Source organism: Kryptolebias marmoratus, linkage group LG4, assembly GCF_001649575.2.
Source record: "Kryptolebias marmoratus isolate JLee-2015 linkage group LG4, ASM164957v2, whole genome shotgun sequence".
NCBI lineage: Eukaryota > Metazoa > Chordata > Actinopteri > Cyprinodontiformes > Rivulidae > Kryptolebias > Kryptolebias marmoratus.
Genome location: NC_051433.1, coordinates 12,867,051 through 12,883,455, shown reverse-complemented (window position 1 = coordinate 12,883,455; position 16,405 = coordinate 12,867,051). Strand labels below are relative to the sequence as shown.

General features: G+C 37.9%; 2 protein-coding genes across 5 annotated transcripts in view; both read right to left on the bottom strand.

Annotated features, from left to right (window-relative positions):
* Positions 1-5,947, bottom strand: part of bsnb (bassoon (presynaptic cytomatrix protein) b) — a 73,401-nt gene extending 67,454 nt beyond the window's left edge. For 2 of the 3 annotated variants that reach the window (XM_017435455.3, XM_017435456.3), the window contains exon 1: positions 5,609-5,947. In XM_017435455.3, coding sequence (XP_017290944.1) covers positions 5,609-5,787 — 179 coding nt within the window. In that variant the 5' untranslated portion in view covers positions 5,788-5,947. The remainder of the gene's footprint in view (positions 1-5,608) is intronic. The other variant, XM_017435457.3, reaches the window with a different exon arrangement.
* Positions 5,948-7,447: 1,500 nt separating this feature from the next.
* bap1 (BRCA1 associated protein-1 (ubiquitin carboxy-terminal hydrolase)) lies at positions 7,448-15,260 on the bottom strand. Of its 2 annotated transcripts, none has more exons than XM_017435432.3 (17): positions 15,064-15,260; positions 14,780-14,809; positions 14,629-14,683; positions 14,326-14,458; positions 13,075-13,194; positions 12,750-12,811; positions 12,462-12,604; positions 12,147-12,225; positions 11,934-12,057; positions 11,643-11,775; positions 11,352-11,527; positions 10,655-10,797; positions 10,083-10,546; positions 9,661-9,890; positions 9,398-9,490; positions 9,247-9,319; positions 7,448-8,284 (listed from the first exon to the last, which is right to left on the bottom strand). In XM_017435432.3, the coding sequence occupies exons 1-17, from the start codon at positions 15,098-15,100 to the stop codon at positions 8,151-8,153; spliced, it is 2,229 nt and encodes a 742-aa protein (XP_017290921.1). In that variant the 5' UTR covers positions 15,101-15,260; the 3' UTR covers positions 7,448-8,150. The 2 variants fall into 2 exon arrangements, with proteins under 2 accessions (XP_017290921.1, XP_017290922.1); XM_017435433.3 differs by having other exon boundaries at positions 10,664-10,797.
* Positions 15,261-16,405: the final 1,145 nt, after the last annotated feature.

Genomic DNA, 16,405 nt, shown 5'->3' with positions numbered 1-16,405 from the left:
AGACCTGCTTCTTCAGTATCCTCCTAACAGGCCTGCGACCAGACTGTTTTTACTGACAACAATCGATAATGTGTATGAAAATATAAATCTTGTTCCTTACAAAGATGTTTAACTTAACCTTAGTTCATGTTCAAGAATCTTTATTATTCCCTAGGGGAAAATAAAAACCCTTAAGAGGGTTTTTGAAGGAATCTAGGTCGTTGCAGTTCACAGTAGAATGTCAAGTTATATATAAGATAGATTTCTTTTTTTCCCCCCTTTAAACAAGTTTAAATAAAACAACTTAAATCCAGTATGTTATGTTTGCCTTAAAGCAACGAAGATAGTCTGCTGGATGTGCAGTAAATTTTAGCCAGATGCATTACATCTGTATCAGTGTCCCTTTAGTGGAGATGCTATGTGTTTCTTATTGATTTATGCTTCTTTCGACAGTAAGTGAAACTGAGAAGTTGGGGGTTCAGATTGAAAAGCTATCTTGTGCCTTCCGTTTAGTAATATTTAAAGGTCAAAGCAGAAAAGTATCTGGGTTGAGCACGTGCAGGACCACCATTTGTTGTCAAACCCAAAATCCGTTTTGCAAAGCAGCATCAACCATTAGCAGCTGTTTTTAGCATGTTCTGAGAATTACACGTTGCAACAAAAAAATGCAACAACTGCATTTTTCCCCACAGAAAAATACTATCACCACCAGAACATCTTTTGTCCTGTGAAGGCTTCTGGATGCCTTAGAAACCAGAAAAATAGTTCAGCCTATGTGAGCAGTCACCTGGACGTGTCCCAAGTCCATGCCAACAGAGGCAAACAACCCCACACACACATTTCTACAGTCCGTTCAGAACCAACAATTACCCTAACATGTTTATTTTTGGACTAGGGGAGGAAACTGGAGTAAATGGAGAAAACCCACACAGGCAGATGGAGAACATGCAAACTGCACACTGAGATTCAATCAGTGACCTTCTTGTTGTGAGGTGACAGTGCTAATTACCACACCACCCAATCAAAACAATATATTCATTTGCTGTTATTACAAATCAGAAGTGAAGCAGTCAATTCCTGTGCTGTCCTGCATTCACACACAATGAAAAATAATCCAATAATATTGTCTTTGATGTTTTCAGTTTGTAAAAACTGTGAATGAGGCTGTAATAAAGTGTCTGGCAGAGGTGGATAACAGAGTTCCAGTAAATATTCTCTGAAATCAACATCATAACATCCCTGGTTATGGCTCACCACGCTTTGGATTTCCCTATTTACTGAAATTTTTAAAGTTTAAAATGAGACAAGGTCGGTTAAATTAAAAAAAAAAAAGTCATGAGCAGCTGAGGATGAGAAGAAACTTAAAATACAGACAATATGGTGACTTTTATTCAGATCAGTGAAAAGATGCACCCAATGTGTGTATTTATAAGTAAAGCTGGCGCAGTGTTTATGGTGCCAAAATATTTAGAGTGATGAAAGCTCTACTAGTCTTTAGCAGTGCTGATTTCTCCTTGTTTAGACCAACCATTTGTAATCTATAAATATAAAATTCAAATTTATGTGGTAGACTTGACTATGTGCTATGATTTGGACATTTCAGAACATCAACTTGCAGCAATTAATTACTTAAGTAAAATGTCAAAAACGTGTACAAGTGTATAGAGCTACACAAAATTTAAAGGCTCAAATATATATATATTTTTTTTAAACTAAGAATAGTTTAGTTTGCCACCAACCTCTCATGAATACCACAGATATATACTTTTCCTGTATATAAAAATGTCCGAACAAGAAAGAAATGTGTTTACATTCTTAGTTCGAGGTAATGATAACCATTGGTTAAGTCTGGGTCATAAAGTGTGCAGAGCTCTTACTGCTGAACATAAATGAATCATGAGAACATACTGTCTGAACATTATGTCTGAGAACATAAATGTAGACATTATTAAGGTGGGTTTTATGAAGTGTATCTTTATTTGGGTGCAAATAGAGCCAGTATTGCCGACAAACACAAGAAAACAAGAACGAAGTCTTTCCACATTTATAGCAGAAATCCCATTACTTACTAATTCTGTTCTGAGGCAGAAAATAATTAGGCGAGAAAATACACAAGTAAACAAACAGATAGGTGGAGTGCAGTATTGACCATTGACTTTTTCTTCAAGACAATTTTCTTCAAGGAAACTTTGAGCCTCTGCATTTAAGAACTAAAAAGAACAGGCAAACTCGTGTACGCACCACCCACATTAGTACCATGCACAACTCCTCATGGCAACCAGACACTGTGACATCGATGTCCTCCGACCAGCAGGACAATGTGTCACAGCGCACTGCAAATCAGGATCAGCTTTAATGAAAACAAGAAAGAAATCCAAACTCAATCAAGCATCTGTGGGCCACACTGGAACAAGCCACTTAAAAAAACCCAGAAGACCAAAGGGATCCACAGCCAGACACCACAGGACACTACAACTGGTTATCTATACATTTTTTGGCCAGTGGTTTTAATGTTATGGCTGATCAGCAACGTAGAGACACATGGCTGTAAACAGGAAATATTTGGAGCTCGTGTTAGAATGCTCTTCAGTAATGCTCAGCAGATCAGGATGACTGTGCACTTAGTCAAAGCTGTTATGACAGGAGAAGAAAACAATTACTTTAGTGCTCTGTGAAGCAGAAGGGTCAGCCAAATACCATAACATCACAGACTCCTATAAGGGCTCACATTTACTTCTCAAACTGGGACTTAATGTATGTTTATATGGCCTGAAAAGAGCAAAGATGTCATCCATGTAACTTACTTCTGGATAATATAATATCAAGCATAATATTCCTATTCGCCTCATTAAAATGAGTCTTCTATCTAATCTGCACTCAGACGCTGTCTCATTGTTTCTCAAACGTTCTTGGTAAAAAGATTATTTTAAAGCCAGAATTATGATCTTAAGAAAACTATTTAAATCAGTCACTCTCTCTTTCTGTCCCGTTTCTCATTATGCCTCTCTGTCTTCTGGCACACTCTATCTCAGCACTTGCCGTCGCTTTATGAGATACCTAAGGGTGGATACCAGAGAGAAATCAACACATAAAAGAATCATGAGATGACAAGGAAGCTAAGAGCATTTAAATCCGCAGCACCACAGCGAATACACAGAATGAACAGAGAGTGATCTTCCAAACAAACACACAGAGAGGACTGAACAATAATAAAAATATAAAGTAATTTTTTTTTTAAATCACCTAAAGCCAACATTACACTTTAACTCTAATAAAATGAAAGACCTAGCATTCCTTGAAGGAATCCATATTGCTTTTTATGTCAGAATGTTAAACTAAGATCATCTTATGATGAGAAAGGATGGAGTTATAGCCATTTTGGTCAAATCTTGTAAATAACGCTACACATGATCTCATGCAATATTGCAAGATCTCACATCATCTGTTAGCACTTGAAGAATGTGTTGAGGATGACTCAGCTACTACCAGACAAGATTTAGCTCATTATCTGTAAATTTAACAGAGTTACAGCCGATTTTATGTTAGTTAAGGTTGATTAGCAGTGGCAGCCATCTTGGCTTGAATTGACTTCAGAAGTAATGAATTGCAGATGTGCATATAGTGATTACTTTCTGAAGGTTTCATTAAAATCTGTACATTGGTTTATGAGATATTTCGCTAACAGACACACAGAGTTGACTCCAACAGTTATTGATAAAGTTTTAGACAACAATGTGCAATGAGTAGCACTTGGAGTATTTGTTGTGAATCCCTCTCAGCTACAACCACACCAAGCTTTAGCACAATTTCTGTAAAATTGACTAAATTGTAGCCATTTTTGTGTTCTCTGTGGTGAGTTGACTGTGGCAGCTATTTTGAATTTAAGAGTTAATCAGCTGAAGATGTACATCCAATAACTATTTCCTGGAAGTTTCACCAAAATTTGTCCATTGGTTCATGTAATATTTTGCTAGTATGGCAAAATTTTAAACTAAGCTTTTGTGCAATCTGTTAGCACTCTGAATATGTGTTATGAATGACTCTCAGGTACTACCACATCATATTTTAGGTTAACATCTGAAAATATGACTGAGTTACAGTCATTTTTATGTTTTTAAGGTCAGTTGGTTATGGCAGCCATCTTGAATCGAGTTGACTCCAAAGGTTAATCAGCTGTACATGTACATCCAATGACTACAGTCTGCAAGTTTCATTAAAATCTGTAGAGCAGTTCATGAGATATTTTGGTAACAGAAAGGCACACAAACTCACACACACACATTCACACAGACATGGCCAAAACATTATCGCCCGCTTTCACCTTTTGGCAGCAGGCAGTAACAAAAGAAGCACATATCTTTCAAACCAACCTCCCTCTTGAATTTTGGCATTAGAAAAGTTTACTGCAAATCTACGAAAACCAGGTATAGAGAGATTGTAAATAGGTGTGGCAAATCCAGCGTGTAGCAGTGTGTGAGCGTGAGTACGTGTGTGTTCAGGTCTACAACTGTTGAACTGTGTAATTAAGGCAATATCAGATCTTGTTAGGAGGGTAATCCCAACCCACACGCCCACACGCAGAAAACACAGACCTGCCAGCTGCTACAGCACATGGGATCATTGATCTTAGAGGGGCTCATGTTTGACCAGCCCCTGTATACCAGTTATTTTTGAGGCAGCGGCGGGGTTCAAATGTGGAAGGATCAGTGGGAGAGGAGCAGTGTCGTGTTAAAAAAAAAAAAAAAAGCTGCCATGTCTGACTGAGCCCAGTGTCTGGATTTCATTTAAAGAGATGCAACACCACTTCCCCCTCCCCGGAATAAATGAGCCCTTCTGTGCAGCTGTGGTGGTGAAAAACTATTTTTCTCTAACAGCATATTGATCTGAGGCTGAGATCTGATTGCCGTAGCTCTGCGTTTTGGTGCTTTGCTCTCAATGACGATGGTGATATCTGATGGGAGCACTGATATTCTACACACACTGTCATCAGGATACAGGGAAAAGGAGGAAGGTGTGTGTGTGTGTGCGTTTTTCAGAATGACTCTGGATTTACTGGTAATCATGTGGAGGCAGTAATAGGACCGACCCATCCCTTCAACGCGAGATGCAGTGCACTTTGCATCATCTACATTACTAATTTATCGAACCGTATTTGTCTTTCTAATTTATCATCTGAGGATATGCGAAGAAATCCTATTCCTGAGATCCGACTGTTCACATTTAGCCCTTGATTCAGTCTGGGAGAAGGGGGGGTTGGGGGTGGGGGGGTGAAACGTCGCTTTTTCATTCATGACACTTACTGAATCCTCGGGGCAGACAGCGTAAAAAGGGCGTAGAAATTCCTGCTGAAACGGCTTAAAACCATATTATTATTTCCACACTCGCGTTTTACATCGGCACCAAGGTGCCATTAAACTAGCAAAGTGTTGCTGCTGAAGGCATCAAGAAGAGGTGGCGAATTGTGACGATAGGGATATTTTCAAATAAATAATTGAGCGCCCATTCAAGTCTATCTACATGCAGTCGGTTGATCCTGTGTCTACGCTGCTCTCTGTACAAACGTAGGGAAAACACCACGCCGCTTTCAAGCCACACTTCGGCGGCGAAGCCTCCTAGCCATCGCGGTTACCTGTTAATCCCCGGGCCGGACGCAGAGCCACTTCCTCCGGCTGGCGCTCCGTTGCTGGGCTTGATGAGCTGTCCAGAGTCCGGTGGTGCTGAAATGGAAGCCGGAGCACCTGCTGCGGGGACGGCGGGGCCGGCCTGTCCCGGCTGTCCCTCCCCCTCCATGCTGGCCTCGTTCCCCATCGCCGCGGGATAGGTCTCGACGGGAGAGAAGCGGTGTTGTAGATGGTTCTACAGCTGCGGTGGAAAGTCAGGTGAAACTCAACGTTGCTCCCCTTCCGCCATCATCGCCTACAATTCAGCCTCCCGCACGGAGCACGCGCGCTGACGGAGAGGCTGAGGGAGCGCGCTGACGCAATGGGTGGTGACTAGTGTGTCTCGTACGTGCGCGCTCACAGAGCTGAGTTATTTCAAGCTTAAAGGCATGTATGGAAGGCCACTGTATCATATAATACATTATATTCGCTATAATAGAGGGTAATGTATTATATTGCCTTATATAGAAGATATTGTATACTATAATGTTATAATGTGTTGTAATACCTTATTATAAAAAGATCTAATAACCTCATATAATGATAGTTTGTTATCATAAATAAACAATAAGGTCTATTCACCTTCTTATAAGGTAAAAACAAAAATGTATTTTTTACCTTTAAAAGGTTATATCTTTTTAAGGTTCCTCTTTTAAAAGATCCTAAAATATCCTTTAAGGATCTATAGATTCTTAAAGTATGTGAGAATTTTTATTTTCAGAGATCTTAAACTTTTTTGTTTTCTTTTCTTTTACTGGTATGAATATTATTTTAGAGATCTTTAATTTTAATTCTGGCTGATAAGAGAAGGAACACTATTATTGATATCTAAAAAGCAATTTGAGGTACGTGTGGTTTGATTAAATGTTACAATGACCTGCCATACTTTTAAATCAAACGACCATTACTGAGGCCCATCAAGGCCTTCTACATTCAGTTCACGTCTACCCCATTACAAGCTTTTATTACTAAAATACGAGGACTGCACACATTAGTTAAACACTACTGAATGTATAAAATATGACCATCTGTTGTTATATCAAACTGTATTTTTTTATTGTGGTTTGTCTCATAAAAGTGATTGTGGTGGAGAATAATTAACAGTTCACAAAAAGACTCATAATTTCTTGCCAACCTTAAACTATTATACAGAAAAGAGAAAAATACAAGCAAAAAACTTATACATAAACAACTCAAACCAATGTGTGGAAGTTTAGATTAAATCTATTTTATCTAAAACTATTTAACAAAGTGATCATTTAAGAGACAAGAATAAAAAATATTTTTATAAAAACTGTTTATGAATAATCGTAGTTTCCTCAGTTACTTACACATAAACCAAATTTACCAACAACACTCCATGTTTTATAAAATATTACGTAAAATTTCAAATAAAATGTGCCCGACTGGCAAAAAAAAATTTCAATAAACCCCATTTTAAAAAAAACATTGTGAAGCCTTAACAAATTAAATTTTTCATTTCTTCCAATTTTTCATTTTGAATATAACATCTAGTTAGAAAAAAGTTATAAATTTTTCCTCAAAGTCTTGTGTTTGTTATATAAATCAGTTTCTGTTTAAACTGTAAATGATTCAGCAGAGACAAATCTGAAATGATCCAGCTTGTCTTTGAAAATTACTCTCCCTAGTGTACACCTATTGTCACTACAAGTTATGTAAAATAATCCCGGGTGCAAATCTGATCTACTTAAACCTCTTTTTCTCTGACAAGTAAATCTTCCAGCAAACATTTTCGTTGTGTGACATTAAAAATGTTAAAATACTAAAGAAATCTACGTAGATCCGAGGAAGGTATTTTCACTAAGTTTATTTCAGAATTAAAATAACAAGCACAGAATACAAGTGAGCCAGTGAACACATAAATATGTACAAAAACCAGCCAGCTGTCAACATTCACCTGAATATCTACTCACTGGGAGATCCATATCAGGTAGAAAAATAACACAAGAACTGGTGTTTCATTTGCAGGACCTCAAAAAAGATATTTGTACAAAAAAGAAGTAAAGATCCTTTGTCAAAAAGTTATTCCACTGAAAAATAAGAAGAATTCAAACACATTCTGACATGCTGAGACTGAAATTGACAGGAAACGTGTCATGATAACAAAAAAGACAATGTTATATTACAGAGTGAGTCCATGAACTGAATGTGCTGAAGATGAAAAAAAAAAAAAAGCTATTTGTTATTTGATAATTAATTGGCACTGAAGAAATATTGACTTTTAGAGTATATACAGTTACAGGTGTCTTAAATAAGTCCATGCTCCATGAAACTATTACCGTACTGACAATTCAAATGTAGAAAATACTTCAGTAATATGACTTTACAAGCATCAATGGTCCATTTTACGAAGCAGAAGAGTTTCTGGTTAAAATTCAAACAGACAAGGCCTTTAGGACCAACTTTCAGGAGTGCATCGGGGTTTCTGTCCTCTCTGCCAAGATTGTTTGCTGCTCACAGATTACTTTTTCACTGTCGGACTGTTTGTGATTACTGCCGTTTGGCTTTGTAAGGCCGGGAGCGTTTCCTTCGGTCGGGCTTCCTCTGCTTGTGCAAACGGCCGATGCTAACTCCCTGCCGACGGCGCACAGAAATGTTTTGCTCCACGAGACTGGCCAGCATGCCTGCGGGAAGAAATATGATCCGAAGGGGAGAGGGTGTGCAGTAATTAGAAAAAAATACATATTAAAAGTTTTCCTAAGTTTCGTCAAATTCAATGGAAAGTTCTACAAAATAAGCCTTAATGTTAGCTGGTATAAAGAATCCACTTGACATTTTTTTTTGTTCATTTTCTTTCTAATTGGGGAGACTCTTCACAGCTGAGTGGTTTAAGGCAGACAACCTCAACCAAAGTATCCATTTCAGCGTAGAGATGTGCAACAATTTGACACTAATGATTTACCACCGAGACCTCAAGAAAAGTGCAGACCGGTGCAAAAGTCTGGGCTTTAGATCAATGTCAACGGATAAATGAGTAAAGATTACCTCGTGTTCAAGTTGGAGATGAAACATTTATAGTGTTTTGAACAAGAGTTCCATTTTGAACTTTTTTGTTGTTTTAAAAAAATAACACAAAATAAAAAGGGTCTGGAGCAGGTTTGGCTCTCAGTAATAACCTTCTGTCAAGTATCCAGCCCCAGAAAAACTTGGTGTCCTGAGAGGTTTTCAGTTGTTGTCTGGGAAATCTGCAACAAGTTTCTGTTTCTGACAAGCTACAGCTGTCTTATGTCCACTACTCAAGTCTATCCACATCATTTTAAAAATGTCTGAGGGCTGACACAGTTTTCACTTTTTTAGGAAGCACATTATAAAACATTATTATGTGAAAAAGCCCATCACATTTCTTATTAAAAAAAAATTAACTTGACCTAACAAAAATGACCCGACCTTCCTTAAAAAGTCAGAAAGTAAGTTTTGTCATCCTTTTACATCTAGCTAACTTTTTCAAGTTTTTGAAATTGTGCCAAACCTTTACATGCCTCTAGATTAAACCTTATGAGCGTTCAAAAGCAAGAATTTGGATGAGAGAGAGAGAGAGAGAAAAGAGAAGCCAAAATAATCTGTGAAGGGAAACAGTCAGGTTTACCTTCTTGGGCCAGCATTGATATAAAGGTGCAGATAAACTCGTCATAATTATGCGTCCTCCTCTGATCATCAATCTGAACAAATGAAAACAAGTGGATTAAAATCCACTTTAGGAAGTCTCACGAGATTCCAGATTTTTTTTTAAAACTTACCTTGTATTTTTTTCTCTTTTCGATTTCCTCCTTCAGAGACACTTCGTAGTTGGCAATGTCAGCCTCTACACACTTGAGCAGCGCGAGCAGCTCCTGGAAAACACAACAGGGTGATCCTCTGCTTGTGTTCATGTATGTCTATATGTTATCAGCTTCTTTATTAGCAGCGTCAGAAACAGAAACTATAAAAAGGTTTGATGTGGTTCATATAAGCCTAGTAAGGTATGTAGTACAAGACAACAAAATATAATTTTCAGACTTACTTTAGGAGAGTACTTATCCCCGGGGGCCTTGCTGTCTGCACCAGACTCTGTAACATTGAGCTTCTCCTTGCCAGGTTTCACCTCTGCTCCCTCTTTGTTCTCCTCTTCTTTCTTCACCTCCACTGATGCTCCTTCATGTCCCTCCTTCACACCATCTTTTTCATCTGCTTTCTCTTTGACTTTTACTTTTTCTGGAGTACAAACTTTAGTGCCCTCCGGTGACAAATCTCCTGTACAGGTAAACAAAACAAACAAACAAAAAAACGCCCTTTAAAGAAATTCCTAGCTCAGACGATACATAATTAAGTATTACAGTCACATTCTGTTTTCTGCACTCAAATAGAAAGGGAGTTACAGAGTGTAGTGTTCACTTCAGCAGAGGCTTTTTAAAAAACACATTTCTGATGGCCGTGTGTTCTCACCAGATGGAGGGAGAGCATGTATGACTCCGTCTTCCTGTAGGTGTAGCAGCGCTACGCTGACAGAGGGGCCGAGTTCTCTCACAGCACGGTTATGTCTGGAGTCTAGCCTCAGCATTTCATCTTCTCCAAACAGAACTCGGGACAGATGGGAGGCAACTGGACTCGACGGGCGCGTGGCAGCCTGGGAGCGTGCCGGCGAGCGGAGGGGGGAGTTGAAAGCGCTGCCAATTTCCGAGGCCGTGTCGGTGCTTTCGTTGCTCGGTGTGGGGGACGGCTGTGAGGCAGACGTGATACAAATCCCCCCGGTGCGACCTTCGGTGCGCACAGATAGGGGGGTATTTAAAGCATCTTTTCTTTGAGCCTCTTTTTTCAGTTTTTCAGCCAAAACATTGAGGGCAATCTGGCTCTCCATTCCCGTCCCGGTCCGGCTTGTTCTTAAGCGAAGACTTGGTTTCCGTCGAAATCTTAAAAAAAAAAACAAATAAATAAAAATTCTAAGAACTTTAGATTTAGCTCATACCACAAAAGAAAGAGAGAAAAAAAATGAGCAAAAGAAATAAAAAAATAATTACAATGCTTGCCTGGTGGAAGTGCTTGCAGTAGGTGTCACTTCTTCCTCATCGTCATCATAGTCATCTTCATCATCTGAGTACTGGTGTTGGGGTGGGCCTGAGATCCGAGAGCGACCAACGCCTGCTGCAAGATCTTCCTCCTCCTGTTAGTCAAAGAATCGTAATTAAACATCCACAGTCATAAAAATTGCTTTAAAAAAGAAAAGAAAATGTATACAAATGACAAAGAAATTTAATTTCTTTGAGTCTATTTTTGAAGGGTTTTGATCCTGAATGCCACTACTAAGTATAGCTGAGGACACAAAAAGCAAGATAGATAAAAACAATGACCTTCAGTGACAATCCTAGAAAATGATAAATGACTCACAACTTTTTTTGAACGTAAAATAAATTAGTTAAAGCCTTCTAAAGCCAAAACTAGTTGCTGTTTTGCATTGTCTTACATAAAAACAATTGACCTACCATTTTCTGATGTGTTATCATAACACCTGGAAGCTTTCTGCCAATCTTTCACAAATTAAAGAGCCAAAGACTATCAGAAAACAGCTGAAGAACTGTCAGCAATACAAACAACTGATGACCACAACCCAATTTTTGCGACAATCAAAATCACTCAAAAGAACTTAAGAGTTCCCTCAAAGTAAATAAAAATCAGAATTCACCCCTGAGGCAGGATAAACACGCCACTTCTTCTCACCTGCATTGGAGACTTGGCGTAGTTGTGGTTGTCCAGGAAGGCAGGCAGGCGCTGAACAATTGGGTTTGGACTGGTGACTTGCTGTGCGATGGGGACTGGGGGTTTTCCCATGACTTTAGTGGCTCCTGAGGAGCTGGATCCATCCTTGGACTGGGCCCCTGAATCATCCACTGAATCTAAAATGAGAGCCGCTTTATTTGTACGAGTTTGAGATTCATAATCATAAACCCAAACACAAATGACAGGAAATATTTCAGGGAAAGGTGGTGGAAATTAAGTCAACCAAGTTACCTGAAGAGCATCCTTGGGAAGTGCCTGGGCCTGCATCTGCTTCTTTCTTGATGGCAGGGGTGCTTTCGTCTGGGGAGGAAGAGTCCTGCTGCTTTTTGTCATGAATGTGCTCAGTCTGAGTGAGTCGGATCATCTGAAGATGTGACGACAAATATTGGAAATCATAACTCATTTACAAATACATCCGAGAAGATGGTCCATGAATGAAATCTGGTCCGATAAAATTCTACCGACACATAAAGACATTTGCATTAAGCTCGTGACGAAACTTTGTTTGTCTCAGCTCCTGACCTTCTGCAAACCCTCCAGGATAGTCTGTCGATTCTTCTTCAGAATTTCCAGTTTGGACTCGTACTTCATTCTGCGGTCAGGCACCACTGCCATCAGGTTGAAGCGGATGTCGTGGTACGGCTCGCTGGGGAAAAGAGGAGCAGCAGCATTAAAATTAAGCCTTAAGGGTGAATGTAGCAGCTAAAGCACTTTGCTAACTGGTGCATGACTCACCCAGCGGTGGCCAGTCCAATCCTCTCCATGATAACACGACGAGCCTTATCGGTCCATTCCTCATCCTCACCCCAGGGCCCTAAAGTACATGTTAATAATAATATAAATCTTTCTTTTTATAGCAGTTCACAAACAGCCCCAGACTTATCAAAGAAAGTGAAAACAGGCTCATTATTCATTACTTAAGTAGCCGCCATTAGATAAAACAAGAATCTATCATGGAGCTATACCTGACTTCAGGTTGTGCAGTGGATTAAAAATGGCGAAATATGAATTCAATTTCCATTTTTTTTCCACAGCAGTATAAATTCTCACCGTGGTCAATGGGGTAAGCCTTGAGTCCATCAAGTTCAAAGAGACGGTCTTTGATTGGCACATAGCTGACAAAGTGGAAGGCTTCCATGGTCCGCACTGCGCTGATCCCGTTCTGTTTCTCCGGAAGGTGCCTGGGCTCCGGTCTCCATGGAAACGCACCAAAAAAACGGGGTTTGAGAAACCAGTGCATGCACAAAGGCTGACATCTTATATAACATGATAGACCAATGAAAGATGTTTTTTTTCTTCCCCTACAAACCTAGGAGCATTTGAAAATTTGTAACCTACCTGGCATGGCTGTTATGTGCTCGGGCAAGCTCTGGGGCATTTCCTATTGCATAGCCTTTGCTCTGGAAAAAAAGGAAAAGAAAATCTGAAATTTACTGGCCAGAGAAATATTGGCCAAATCTTACAAGGGAAATTAATAAAACATGTGAAATATAACAAATATTGTGTATTCTAATGCATATTTTAGTATTAAGTCATATGAATATAGATGATGCTTTCTCTGAACTTAAAATTCCCAGCATGCTACAGCTAAAACAAACACTACCACTATCAAAATATCATTAAAATACCAGCTGTTAATGCACAATTGGGGAAAAAAACATACTTCTGGACTGAAGCCTTTTGTAAAAGCTTTTATGCGACTGAGTGTGGTGCCAAGCTCAACTCCACTGCAGTTCAGAAGGACACTCAGCAGAGCGTGAGTGGCACACGAGTTTGGTATCAACTGGAAGGAAAAAACAAAAAACACCATGAACATGTCAAATAAGACCATGCATTTTTTAACAACTCTCTTTTTTCTGCAGTATGTTGAGCTGAAATATTATTTAAACCAAGGACAGCACAGAAACCAGCTTTTCCAGCTAAACATGAATTTGCTTGTTCTACTTCCTGATTAAGCTTTTTACACAGAAAATAAAGTAAGATGTCCAAAACTATCAATACAACTAAAATCTTCAATACAACTAAACATGTTACACAAACACATTAAATTATTACAAATATGGACAGAAGACAAACAAGAATATTTGTGAAAGAATATAACATTACCCTGATACAGCTGAATAGACTTAACATCTACATTTATACATTATGATTTATAAATTAATCTGTACATTGCAGAATATTTGTTCTGTCTACTGAATCATATTTATAACCATTTCTTTACTATGTATTTTTTCAGCTTTGATACAAGGAATATGCATGCTTTCATGCCAAATAATACTGTAATAATTACTAAAGTTTTGTAAGTGTTGTAATTTAAGCTTCTTTTTTTTCTTTGGGAAGCCATGTTAAAAATCACCAGCTGTTTAATTATATTTGATCTAATACACTGTTGAGACATGAACACAAGTTGCCTGCACCACAAACTGAATCCATACAGCAGTGGAAAGAGTCTGAACCCAACCAGGATCTTTAGTATTTGTCATCCCAATAAAAAGTATGAAAACACTTAACTTTACTGCTTATGGATCACTGACAACAACAAAAATAAATCAACCTCCTTCTGGTTAAATGTTAAATCATTTTTACAACTAACACAAAGATTCTGATTACAACTGTATAGTTTTTGACACCAGCAAAATATCTAGAAGAACTACATACCAACATTTTTTGTAATTTAATGCAAATTTATAACAAATATTACTGTGCTCAGACAATAAATACCCATTACACTACAGGCAGAACAAAAATCATATGTTGTTGTTCATTTTAATAAAGAGCACATTAAGGAACACAAGCATTCACCAGATTTAGACATACGAGCAAATTTGCACCCAACAACAACAACAAAAAAAATACAATAATGCAGGAAATAACTGTGATGACTGACATTTGTTACCAATGAAGCACTTACCTGATGTGCAAAAAACATATCATTTACAATTTCCTCATCAATGACCGAAGTCTCATCCACCAAAGTGTTGACCTTTCTCCTGGACCGACGCTCTTCAATCCACTTAAACAGGAAAATGAAGCCATAAACAGGACTGGGGGAAAAATAGAAAATAAAAATTACACTTATCACCATCAACATAATGTTTTAAGAGGATGAAGGCACATTACATGCTGAAGGTAGATTCTTATATTCCTCCACGTGAATGTTAACTTTATCTGCCAGATGCCAAACTTTATTTCTGGCTGATTTAAAGTTGCAAACCTTTGACACTTGCTTTGAAGATCATAGATTTCCTCAACTTGCACACCTTTAACACCTATATAAACAAAGAAATATATATATTTTTGTCCCTAAGAGAAAATGTTGACAGAAGCACAGTTAAAGTTTAATTGTCTTTATGCCAAATACTCACCAAAATCTTCCACCAGCAGAGTGAACAGGCCTGCAGTTCACAAATCAGACATATAGGATGTGTTAAGTTAAACAAATAGCACAACTTTAATCAGCAATGTTTTGCTCCTTCGGTATTTCAGTCGTATTTAAAACATTCGCTCACTACCACTGCGCAATACAAGCTGAAACTAGAAGTCGTCACATTTTATTTGTTTCACTGCTTTGAAGCCCCTGTCAAAGCGCTCATCTGGCTGCATGCAGAAGCTAATGTTTGTTAGCTCCGGTGTTTCCGAAAATTCTTACCTGGATCACTCTCGAGCTCCAGCCACCCTTTATTCATTTTTATTAACTCGTCCACAGCAGACTAACATTTAAGATGGTTTCAAATCCATGTCCAAAAGCGGTTAAAATAATATGAATATATTTTTTTTAGGTGAACGCCATTTTTACTCACGAAACAACCGTGAAAAGCCCAACATAAACACAAAAGGCAAAATGAGTCGCAAATAAACGACGTCATCAAGAGAGGATGGATCGGTGTCACAACAAAAACAGTCCGGCCTGCAAATCAACCGAGATGGGAAATTCAGCTCTTGTTCGAGATCCGGATCATTTGGCTCACTAAAAATAGCAATTTTAGTTCTTGTAATATTACCTATCTCTTTATAATTGCATAGACTCGATTAAGTTTTGATAGTTTATAACTATATGTGCCTAAACACATATGTAGAACAATAAAACTATGTAATAAAATTATCCAGCAATTATACTAATCCTTACCAAGTTTAGAATACAACAATTCCTCTTTATGTTTAGTATATTCAAAATGTGAAAACTTAAAATGTAAGTATGTACAAGTGTCTATGCACTCCTTCCATTCCGTTCTTTTCTGCCCACTGGCTTTTTTTATTTACCTAAATGAACCGACACAACAAGGTGGCTTAGTCACAACTAACATATCAATAATTTCAAGACCTTTTGGTTACCAAAACTCATGAAACACCAAAATGCTCTCCAAATGTCCAATTTAAGTTTAAAAGTACAGCTAATAGTATAATAGTATAGTATAATATTATATTTTCTTAACAACTGTCAGTACAGAATAAAACAGAAGTCATACACTAATTGCATTATAGTTGTTATGGGTGTTTGTGTTGACATTATGTCAATGTTTAAATGTTTCGTGTAGTTTAATCAATGCTAATCAAGTTGAACATTTCTGTCATTTTATTTTCTGGGTCAGAAGCTAAAAGATTTAGAAACCACTGCCATAGATTACAGTCTAAGATTTGTCACTTTGAATAAATAACATAAAAACTGACTGATCAACTAAGCATTTATTTGTTCAAATGGCAATACGTATACAATGTTTTAAATTACCCATACAACATTATTCAACGCTGTCTAAATACAATGATGATAAAATCCTCTTAAATACATTTTTCTGACACCTTTACAGTTTTTTTGAAATATCCCTTTTTGCCAGCAATATATGAAAATTGTATTCATATTTAATGAATGCAACAAACTGAATATAATTATATATATTCAGAAATGACGCTGGAGTGCGACCACATTAATAAAATCTCCCATTGTGGAACATTGAAAAAAAAGAGGAGGTAGGAACTTTGTTTTTAGTTGTAGC

What these genes read in the sequence shown, in the direction of transcription:
- bap1 (XM_017435432.3), bottom strand. Translation starts at nt 15,100, where the DNA reads ATGAATAAAGGGTGGCTGGAGCTCGAGAGTGATCCAG. An exon ending in ATTGGACTGGCCACCGCTGG is followed by an intron (nt 12,058 to 12,146) that starts GTGAGTCATGCA and finishes TCTTTTCCCCAG; the next exon opens with CGAGCCGTACCACGACATCC. An exon ending in TCCTGGAGGGTTTGCAGAAG is followed by an intron (nt 11,776 to 11,933) that starts GTCAGGAGCTGA and finishes TCACATCTTCAG; the next exon opens with ATGATCCGACTCACTCAGAC.